This window comes from Pinus tabuliformis, chromosome 6 (genome assembly GCF_031772625.1).
Source record: "Pinus tabuliformis cultivar Carrire ecotype Pingquan chromosome 6, CPIR1, whole genome shotgun sequence".
In the NCBI taxonomy this organism is placed as follows: Eukaryota; Viridiplantae; Streptophyta; class Pinopsida; order Pinales; family Pinaceae; genus Pinus; species Pinus tabuliformis.
In genome coordinates, this window is record NC_142292.1 from 116,159,137 (window position 1) to 116,171,243 (window position 12,107).

Here is a 12,107-nt window from a genome sequence, read left to right on the forward strand (position 1 = left end):
GTGCTATTAGTTTACCCTTAGAAACATAATTCCATATTCCTACTTCGCAATTTTCAAAATGGACAAGTGATTTAAGGATTCATTACCAACTGCTTTTCTTGCTTTAACTTAGAATTGATAATGATTTCCCAAACGCTAGACATCATCAATACACGATTAGAAGTTTGTAAAGCTTACCAAAAACAAAGACCACAATTATTCCCCTATATCTGTATGATAAACATGGAATAAGTAGTCATTTGCATAATGTTTCCGTAAGTCTTCAAAATCTAGGATAAACCTAAATAATTACACAGCCAAGGCTGCAAAATTCTGTGTTTAAAGAAAACACACAACACTACAAGACAGCAGATGTAAAATTATCATTCTAAAAGAAATTACTCAATAAAAACAAGACAAAAACAAAATAAAGGCAAGCTTTAAGCATCTATTGACTTCACAAACATCTACTTATGAATAGCACTAGCAATAAGTTTCAGTAGCTGAAAGAATTCTTGATTTTGTATCTCAATTTAAATTTTATGATCTCCCAACCACAACATTTGAACATTTCTCAAAAGATGAAGCTCTCCCCAGAAGAGCCCCGCCATTAAGAGCCCAGAAGAGCACTCCAGAATAACAATTAATATAGTACGGGCTCAGGTTTTCTTTGAAAGGGCTATGACACTAAAATTCACTGAATCAGGAATTTTCTTGCTAACATTTTGAATGACTCCGACAGCATCCTGTAAAGAACATAGATTTAATTAGATGAATGATGAGACAAACAAAATAAGAATAGAAAACTAAATTATAACAATACCCACCTTCAATAAGGTTTCAGGTGAACTGGGTCCATGGCATGTAGGAGAAGGCCACCTTCCATCAAGTTCATATAATTTTCCTGCACCCATGAAACTTGTTTAATCAAGCAAAACAAAGAATAGTGGTTGTGGCATATATGGTGAAGTTTACTGATTCCAGATTCATTAAGCGGCTACTGCATCACACACAGCTCATATCAATACAACACATATGGCTATTCCTTGGAACTAGTAACAACACTTTAACAAAACTGTGATATTTTACGGCTTTTAGGACCACTATTCTCTATTGCAAAAAATAAGGAAAAGTAAATACATCCATTTTTACAATACTTTCAAGTTTCAATGAATCAACACGTTCATTTGTAAGAAAAGTGCATAATGATCAGCCTCATTTCATGTCTTGAGAAAGAATCCAACAAGAACACAAGCAGTACCATACCATTAGCCTTTTGGGCTAACTCTCACATATGTAGGTAAAACTCCAAGCTGCCTAAAACAGGGAAATGACAAAGTTTCCAAAAGAGAAAAGGTTCCTCCCACATGGCTTTTGGAAGTTTTCCCTCCATTTGGATTTTACCATCATATAAGATTTTCAAGCTCTACAACATGGGTAGCATACCCAAGGTTGAGACTCCTCATACATGTACAGGATACCGTACCCACATACAGGAAATAAACCCATGCTCATATCTTGCCATGCCCAGCTATACTCTTTCACACCATACGCCAATCTGGAGACATACCCTGATTTAGGGTACCTGAATCGATTTTAGCAAAAAAATATTTTTTATATTAAAAAGCCGCAATAAGTCTGCATTTTAAGCAGGCCCAACAGCAAACCCTGTAACAGTTAAGTGCCAACCCCTTTTATAGAAAAAAACCCTAATTCCATGCTCACTTTTGCATTTCCAGTTTGGCTGTGTGAATTGGGAAGAGACCAGCAGAGAATTAAAAATAAGTTGGGCATTGTCATTGCTTTTCTTAAGAAAATGATGTTCAGTGGTTCAACATTCAACAGTCTTCATCACTTTCAGAACTCTTAACTCCCCAGGTCTCACATTTCAGTTTCATCAAGTTTCAACTTGTAGATTTTGTACTTGTGATATCCACGCCATATCTGGACCAGGGCTGCAGGAAAGCTGTCCGTTAGCCCTTCCTAGGCCTGCACAGGCCTCCTCTCCTTTTCGGCCCTCCCTTGGCCCTCTCTCCTCCTCTTCCTTAGCTGCAGCCCTCTAAGGGCTTGTGGCTCCCTTGTGGAGCCTTTAGGCCTTAGGCTCTAGGCCTTAGGGCTTGCCCCCTAGACCCCTATTTCCCAAACGTTGGCCTCTCTAGGCAAAGCGTTGGCCCTTCTTGGCCATTTCCAGCCTCCTAGTGGCCCGATCTATCATCCTAGCCCACTTATCCCCACAAATTCGCTTCCCTTGTCTTAGTTATCCAAATTTTGGCTTCTTTTGCCCCAAAATTGACTTGAAACCCTAATCCGAATATGCAAGGCTAAATACTTGGCGGTTTTGCAAGATTAAGGTCTCAAAATTCATATCTAGCAAGCGGCAAGATAATCCCAAAGTTTCAACAATTTTCAACGGTTTAACCTACAAATCTTTGGGCCTAGGGTTTGACCCGGTGTTCCACGAGGTCGCGTCCCCCCACCTAGGGGTCAAGTTTCCTAGCTCCCTCGCACTCCGGGGACTTGGGGACGACTGGGGTTGTTTCCCCGTGCTCCCAAAAAGCAAGGTACCCATAGAAACTTGTAAGGGGGGATTTCCTTGATTTTCGGGGTCGAACCCTCCAAATGCGGTCGTTTCCTAGACGAAAGGGGTCATGAGGGGTCGTTTCCCTAAACAAAAATAACAAATTTTTTAATGAAACAAAAAAATCCTATTTTTTATGAACAGGGAAGGGTTTAAACATTATTTTCAATGTTCATTTCATATTGTTTCATCTTTCAATGGTATCGCTCTTTTCAGCTAGATGCAGAGACTAGCAGGCATTAACTTGAGCAATTATGCTCATTTACGATTTATCATTTGATATGTTCTTATGTTATTAACGTATTTATTTTTCTGTTTCAGACTTCAGTAGACTTCAATTTATTTTGAATCTTATATATGATATATTAGACTGGAGTCTGACTCTATAAAAATTTGACTCTTGATGTGTCAGACTTGACTTTTATTTCAATATTCGGTATTCAAGTTAGAACTTCAATATGGTTTAAACTTTAAAACTTTAAACATTTATTTTCATTGTATATTGTTAGTAGTTACACTACACTGTTACAAACTTACATGTATGATGTATGATTATATGATATCATGCTTTTCGTTTTAAATTTGTTTTAAACTTCAATTGATTATATGATTTATCATTTATCCTTCATAATGTAAGTGTTGTATATTATATAATGATAAAGACAGTTACATTATAAATATTAAAATTTCAATGATATATCATATATTTTTATATTTATAAGTTTTTAAGGCACAAACATCCCCCCACATTTCCTAAAAATTGGTGGGGATTTTTTGCATAGGTCACACCTGCATATCCATGCTCCCTCACTCCCATGTCCCGAAAACTTGGTGGAATATTGGTTTGACCTCCAAACCCTCATTTTGCTTCAGTTTCATTACAGCAGTTAAATCATTAATTTCGAGGCCCTAAAACTATATTCTAATTGGTCAAAATCGATTGAAATTGCAAAACCTAATTTTTCACAAGTTTTGACCACTTGGGCCTCTCTATTTTTTCCTAGATCTAACATTTTAACTCGCTGGAAATTATTGCATAACTGTGAAATTCAAATCTGAAATATTTCTGAAGCATATACTTAATTAGGACTAAAATTTTGAATTTCAATTCCCCGGCAAAAACTTACTATTTTTAGACATTTGGGACATCCTATTCAATATTTTTAACTTGCTGATCTGTAACTAACTTATTGCTGTAATTAGTTTATCAGTTTTGAATTTTCTGAAGAAAAAAAATTCTCTAAAAACTCAAAAAAAAAATCAATTTTGATGAAAAGTTTATATTTTTAGAAGTATTGGACAGTTATTTTTCGTTGGGTTAATTTGTTGATTTGTGGTTAATTCACTGTTGTAATAATCATATCAGATCTGAATATTGCTAAGACAAACTCACCTAAAGCCCTAAATTTGAAATTCTCAAGTTCTGGTGCATTTTGCTATTTTTTGGCACATTGGATATCCTATTTGGGCAGTTTTTATCTTGTTGATCTGCCTTTACTTACTACTGTAATCTTAAAATCAGATCTGAAATATTGCAGAATACTCCATCATAAAGTATGCCAAAGAAGTTAATTTACATTGCTAGTTGAATTGGAAATTTTATGCTTCAATGTATTGAGTAATTTTCATTATTTGGAGTGGTTTATGCACCGCTGTTATACATTGGTAAATCTGAATTTTCTTAAGTAGTAGTGCTGATATAAATTATCATAAATCTATGATCGGCCACTTGATTGACCACTGTTTGCATTTGGCATCTTGGGTATTTTGTTATCTTGGTATATTGTTGAAATTTGCAAGCATTTTATCTTGTTTAAGATTGTGATTCACTATTGTTAAGTACCATTAAAAGGTTTCTAATTAAAGTACTTAAACAACTTAAAGAGATCTTAACTCAAGATAAATCTCACTCATAATCTCTTGCATAAGCATTCTAGATTTAGATTTGCATTAATAATTTACCTCTTAGCATAAGCTAGGTTGATAGAGATATAGGTCAACCCTTCTTATCTAGCTTGAGGGGGCTTGGCAACTCTTCGGTGGTTAACACCTTGTAGTGGTCAGAGCCACAGTCTCTGCAGCGCCGGAGGCATCGGGTGATAGAAACCTAACAGAAGGTATCGTTAATCACGCCCTAGTCTGCTTCCTGTTAGCCTCCCTCCCACAACCTAACTTGGAGCCCAGCTTCAAAATATTTAAGGGAAGGTTACACTTAGACTAGGCATTTCACTAAAATTTACCAAGACCATAGCATATCACATAGGTTCTAGCATTTGCACATCATATAGGTTAGTCAATCATTCAAGCAGCGGATGTCCATCCAGTCATTTAGTTTCAATTCATAAGAAGCAAGAATTTGTGACTCCATTAAGCCACTAGTCTCATAATAGAAAATCTAATTTAATCATCATCTTGCTTAAATTCAACCAAGTGGCTAGTCCACTCATACGTGTCTCCGAAGTAAGTTGATTTCTCAACTTACTTTCTTTCACCTCATTCCATAGGGACTACCCCTCATAGCCTGTTGTTGGGAGACAGCTAGAACAGAGTGGGCAGGGATCAAAGTGACAGCCCCCGTCCTGAACGTTGTTGCGGTCCCTGTGCAATCCACACCACAACAGGGCCAAAAGAAATAAAATCCCTCCTCCCCTCCCACAATGTATCATTTGCATTTGGAGCGTGAGGTGAGTGAGAAGAAGATTGAGAGGGTTACTTAAGGATTGCAATGGAGATTGGGGCTTGGAATTGAAGGCACCATTAGAGAGCCAAAGAGGTAGGGTCTAAACTCTAATCCCATTCTTTATATTTTTCCATATAGCATTTGTGTTTTTTATATGTTCATTGTTAAATGAAAAAATTTCTCCTCTCTTTCCCATTCCCATTCCTCCATTTTATTGCAGGTAAGAAACTATAACCCCACCAAAGTTCAAAACTTCAAACATCATGGCTATATGGCTTGGAATTCTCTTGATGTTGGTTCATTTTTTTGTTATGATGGTGTTGTGGAGCAGAAGGAGTGATGAAAAGGATGAAGAAGTGGCTAGTGGTGGATTTGAAAACCCTGAAGAGGAGCAGTACTAAGAGGAAGAGTAGGAGGATAATGAGAGTGGAGATGATGAGGGCAAAAAAGACAAAGTAGACCAAACCTCCTTGTGGAAATATGTTACTAGGTTTTCAGGAGGGGTTGGAACCACTAAATTTACATGCCTCCATTGCAAAAATACTTTCACAGGGTCATACACCCGTGCCAGAAAGCATCTCTATGGGAAAATGGCATGGGATGGAAATAAACAAATAGGAATCACAACTTGTGGAAGTGTGTCACAAGTTCAAAGAGCCAAATACATAAGGGAAGAGGAGGAAGCCCAATACAAATCTAAAAGATCAAAGGGTGACTTTGAACATGACACCACTAGCCCACAATCACATACACTAGGAACTCCGTCAACATCCCACCCATGGTAGTGGATATGGAGGCACAAGTATAACCATATCAGATTTACTTGATCAAGGGTATAGGGATGATGCGGATGCAAAAAAATTCTTGTTTCTCTATGCATGTGGGATACCATTCAATGTTCTTCGCTCACCTTATTGGCATGAAATGGTTTCCGCCTTCAATGATGCCCCTAAAGGATACAAGAGCCCTGGTTATGACAAAGCTAGAATCGTGGGACTTGATCATGAAAAAAAAAAATCTTGGAATGACTATGGGGTATCCATTATATCTAATGCCTAGACAAATGTAAAAGGCGAGCCATTGATAAGTGTTTTTTGTGTGTCTGCTAGTGGTGAAATCTTCCTTTCAGCTAATGATTACTCGGAAAAGTTCAAGACCGCCATCAACATTGCAAAACAATTACTTCAAACAATTGAAAGTATTGGGCCATACAATGTCATCCAAATCATCACTGATAATGCTTCTAATTGTAAGGCACTGGGAGCAATCATTAAGGATAAATACCCCAACATATTTTGGTTTGGGTGTTTGGTTCACATAATGAACCTTTTGATGTGTGATATTATTAAGAACAAACAACCTCAATTCAGGTGGATTGGTGATTTATACAAGAGGCAAGAGATTGATATAGTTTATTACCAATCACAGCAACGCCCATAGGCTTTTCCACAGTCACTCAAGGTTGGAGTTGTTGAAGATTGCGACGACTAGATTTGCTAGCTATTACCTCATCTTCATGCGCCTTTTGAAGGTAAGAGAGCCATTGGCTAGCAGGGTAACAAGTCAACACTGGCAGGTATTAAAGGACAGGGCTCCAACCACACTTGACAGGCAAGGTTTCGAAGAGGTGGAGACCACTCTTGATGGTTTGTTTTGGGCACGTGTGAAAGATGTTTTGCAATACACCAAACCCATTTATAACATGATTCATTTCGCATATATAGACGCACTAGTGATTGGGGAGGTGTATGAGCAGATGGATAACATGTGGGGGCAAATAAAACTTATTGTTCAACAAAAAGGCCCCAACTTGTATGATATTATTTACAATTTTGTGTCCACGGTGGGATAAACTTAATGTTCCACTACATGCCTTAGTGTATATTCTTATGCCAAAGTACTACTCTCCATCTTGGTTGGGAAAACCTGCACATTGGGGTGGGGTTAAGACCAAACCCCATATATATCCAGAGGTACAAAATGGGTATATGACAACATTAGACAAGTTGGTCCCTGGCAGGGAGGAGTGTGCTAGATTGCATCTTGAATTAGGTAAATACTTCACTAGCACTAGAGTGTTTGGTTCTTTGCATGCAATGGAAGATAGGGACAAATTGGATGTTGTCACATGGTAAAACATGTATGGCGGCCAGCGACTTTTGGGAAAATTGGCAAAAAAAGTGCTTTCACAGGTTATAAATACTTCTTCGACAGAGAGGTGTTGGAAAACCTTTAGCTTCATCCATAATGTGAGAAGAAACAGCCTCAACGAAAACCGGGCTTGGTTTTTGTGCACTACAACTTGAGGTTGTTGACATATTACTGTGATCAGGCTTGTGATGATACATCATTTATGACTTGGGACAACAACCCAAAGGAAGATAATTTGGAGGATGAAGCTCTACATCTAGAAGAATTGGAAACAAAATTTTTGAAAGATGATGATGAAGCAACAATAGCAGCCATGCTACCCCCATCATCCAGTAGCAGTGCTCAAGTTCCACAATCTTTGCCTTTGTTGTTGCCACCTCCATCTACATCCTCACGTGGAAGTCATGTGCCTTATGGTTCTGGTTTTGGACATGGTTGTCCGACTATGTGGGAGGAGACTCCCAGTAGACCATCGTAACCTTCTCAGAAATTAGACATTTCTCGTGGCAAGGGTCATAGGAAGCAGTAGATAATATATTTATTTGTCTTTTTTGGTTTCTAGTAGTTTGTATAACTATTGACTCTTTCATATTTATTATGATATTTTTTGTAAAAACGGATGACAATTTAAGTTTGAAGTTGGCAATTATAACTCATTGGTAATGAATTATGAATATGATGCTTCATGAAAATTGATAGTTGAAACATTTCATTTCATGTTAGATATTCATTGCTATAGTTTGGCCAATTGGTAATGGTAATGGTTACAAGTACAACTTTAGTGATGAATGATGATAAATGTTATATATTGAATTTTGAAAGCTTGAAACTTTAAGATTGATGAATCATAAGACTCAATATGTTGTACGTTACTAACTTGTGGACGTGGTTGATGAAGATTATAACTTCTAGATGATTGATGTTATAAGGTCTAGTCCATGTTTTTATGTTTTTTATATTTAATTCATCATTCTACATGCTTTCGCTGACATATATGCATCAAAATATATAAAAATATATATTATATAAAAATTTGCTCCGAACCTAGGAGCTTTTGAAAATGTTGCTCCTGCTTCCACTCCCGCTCCCAAGCAACCTTGATCTGGACACGAAGGAATTTCAATCTTGAACATCCAGTGTAGAAATGCTATGAAAAGATAGTCCCATGGATGCAGGGAGGGGACAGCACAAAACAAGTGCACACTACCCTATATGTTGGAAAGGCACATATACAAACTAAAAGCCAAATCAAAAAGTATTTTATTCATTTCACAATCAGGTGCTTATGCTTGTTTGTATTTGGGATTTTGACATGGACTATTGGGTGACCTGGAAGGAAGAAAGGTTTTGACCGTAATCTTGTTCCCTCACCTTAAATGGGGGGTTAATTTTCAATGTTGGTACAATGGGACTTGCCTAATGGCCCAATAGGTATAGAAGGGGCACTACTTGAGAAGCCCTGATTGAAATCGCATAGTTCCATCTATCCCTATTGCATACTTACCACTTTTTGTCTTACATTACATGCCCCTATTCCACCTCCATTTCTTGGGTACAACTAACCATTGGCTCTCTGGGATTTGGCGCCCATACATCCCCATACCTAGACAAGCCTAAAAATTTTCCCAAGGAGGTTGACGCACCTAAAAGAACAAGAAAAAGCATATCATGGCCACAATGTAAAACAATAGAATATTAAAATGCAAAAGATGGTTAGGACATACACATTAACAAATGGGAAAAATCCTAGCATGAGCTTTACCTGACTCGTATGGCCATCACCCAATTCCTGGGCCAATGTTGCCCTAGTACATCAAAAGAAAACATACCCTTGCATGTCCCAATTCTGAGGGTTTATTATTATGCAGTATTTCCTTTAGTACAATTAGGTGCCAAACTGGCTCACCCGACAGAGAAAAACAACCGGCAGTGATAGCTCTCTATTCGGAAACAAGTATTCATAAAACCTGTCCCACAAAACCCTCTCCAACAACTTTGAAACACTGCGTCAGCCTCAGAACCCTCTGCATCAGCCCTCTGAGGCACTGCGCAGCCTCTGGGACCCTCTGCATCACTCCTGCTACCCTCTGCGTGGATGACGCAGGCCCTCTAGCCTCTGCGCTGTCTCTGCTGCACTCTGCGTGGCCTACTCTGGCTGTTGCTTCTCGCTCTCTGCCTCTGCGCTGATCTCTCAACATTATCTCTACCTCTTTGTCCAGTACTCACTGCCCCTCATTGCTGATCATTGATTTGACTTTGCTTAGCAACCCCGCTCTAGCAAACCGAATGACTAATCACTCTGGTGTGTTCTCCAACTGACCCTCAAGCCTTCTCTTATACTTTTCCTATTGGTCCTTCAACGGCCGAGATTAAATCTCTAATAAACGACTAAGATTAGATTTGGATTGATCCATGACTTTTGGAACCTTCTAACCCAGTTTTATATTAATACCCATTAATATTTTATTTTTCCTAAGTTTAGACTTAGGAACTCCATTAAAAATATTAATTATTTTAATATCTCCCAAACCGAGTACAATCTGTCCAAACCATTTCTGTGTCTTGGAGATCTCATGTGCTTTAGCCTCTCCACCAATTTTCATGGCTAGAGCACATCTGATGCTACCCCAAATCAACACTCCCTCTTAGCGAGGATTGTGCTCTAGTAATACTCCACACTGAGCATCACTCTGATTATACGGCACCAGTACCTGTGCTGATGCTAGGCCTCCCCACCCAACATCCTCTACACTACTGCATCCTATAATGCTGCCCATAGCCCCACCACTGCTACATTCGTACGGCAACTCCCTCTGCATCCATGTTGTTGCTGGTCCTTTCTCCCAACACTGCATCTACACTGCAACCCCCTCTCATCATGCTACATCATTATACTGCAAACTGCTACTACACTACAACTCAGTTACTAAGAAGTAAGTAACTGATCCTCCCAACCACTAACATCCCTGTCAGCCTAGAAACACTCCCAATGTTGAAGCTCTCTCTACTGCTAACAAGTGCTCCCTCTACTGACCTCTGCGCTGCTGCAACAACTACCTGCATCTCGCACCGCTACAAACCTCTTTGTGCCATCCTGCATTGTTGCAACACTCTTCGTGCCTCTTGCACTGCTACAGCCTGCTAGCCTTGCGCTGCCCGAGGACTCCTGCACTGTAGCACTCTCTGTCGCTTCATCCGCATCTATTTCTACTGACATACACCAGTTCTGCTACTCTCTCTCGGGGCTCCCGTAGCAAAGTATAATCCAGGAGGTTGGGTACCTCAAGGATTCTGCCCCTCATCGCCTGTAGTCTTCTTGACTACAGCTCAATGTCTCCCCACCTCTTCTCTAGAGGTACATGAGCACTCATGGCACAATCGTCATCCACAGCCATCTCCGCTCCTCTTCTGGCCTCCCTCTGAGTCTAGACTTCCCTCCTGGAAATCCGCCTGCCAACTGTCGAGTCAGCCCTCTCCGATCTCCTATGCACCTGCAACACTGATCCGGATTCCTTGGCTAGAAATCTGCCTCAGTAGCAGCTCCCTCTACCTTGGTTTTTTGCCCCGTTAGGTATTGTTCTGTCTCAGCAACAACAGCGCCCCACCAGCTTCACTCCTCGCAATCTACCCACAGCTTCCTATGCCCCAGCAACTGAAGAACTGAGCCTCTAGGCTCTATGCAATCCTGGCAACAGCGGAATCTGCACCTCCTGGCCACAATGTTGATCCTTCCCGGGTAAAAAAGATGACTGGGCACTGCGTAGGTCTGATCTGCCCCTCTGCCTCTGCGCTAACCCTCCTTTTAGCTCGAACTGATGACGCAGGCCCTCTGTGTCAACCCTTCTCTGCTGCTTCCTTCTAGGAACAACTTCTGTCACTCGGGACAACTGTTTCTGCTGCAAATTCTCTCATTCAACTAGTGCCTTCAACTCTCCTACATTGGCTTGATCCATGACTTTTGGAACCTTCTAACCCAGTTTTATATTAATACCCATTAATATTTTATTTTTCCTAAGTTTAGACTTAGGAACTCCATTATAAATATTAACTATTTTAATATCTCCCAAACCGGGTACAATCTGTCCAAACCATTTCTAGGTCTTGGAGATCTCATGTGCTTTAGCCTCTCCACCAATTTTCATGGCTAGAACACATTCGATGCTACCCCAAATCAACATCTAACTACAAGATGAATTCTAAATGTCATTAAAGAAGAAAACATCAATTGTTTAGTAAGCTATAACAAAGCAATTTGGACAGTGAGTTCTGAGATAAACCCTTGCTTAACCAAACATGAAGACATACATTAAAGCATGGAAATGACAAAAGAGAAAACTTACAACATAAGAAATCACATCACCATAGAAACTGACACAGGAATCCTTGTAAAATAAGACCTCAGTCTTTTTCATTCACTAGAAAATATCATAAAAATACAATAAACAGTGTTTCCTCCCTTAACCAAGACCAACCAACCTTTTGCACACTAAATTTCATGAAATATATACAACTAGCTCATCCTTGGACTTAGGGGGTCGAGCTCAACCATTTCCCTAAAGATAGAATCAGTTACATTAAATTTGGAACTGCCTGCTAGGAAATAGGGACCGAATTTCTGGAAAATAGGGGTCAAAGATTAGATCATATCTCTTGAATCATGATAGTTGTTACAAAACTGAAGGAGGTTTTTGTAGATGAGCTTGTGCTTGAGAGAAACCT

General features: G+C 39.3%; 1 protein-coding gene across 2 annotated transcripts in view; it reads right to left on the bottom strand.

Moving 5' to 3' along the window:
• Window positions 1–354: 354 nt before the first annotated feature.
• Window positions 355–12,107, bottom strand: part of UCH3 (ubiquitin C-terminal hydrolase 3) — a 93,213-nt gene continuing 81,460 nt past the window's right edge. For both annotated transcript variants that reach the window (XM_089414457.1, XM_089414458.1), the window contains 2 exons: window positions 807–883; window positions 355–725 (listed from right to left, as the gene is read on the bottom strand). In XM_089414457.1, the coding sequence (XP_089270583.1) occupies window positions 639–725; window positions 807–883 (164 nt within the window). In that variant the 3' untranslated portion in view covers window positions 355–638. The remainder of the gene's footprint in view (window positions 726–806; window positions 884–12,107) is intronic.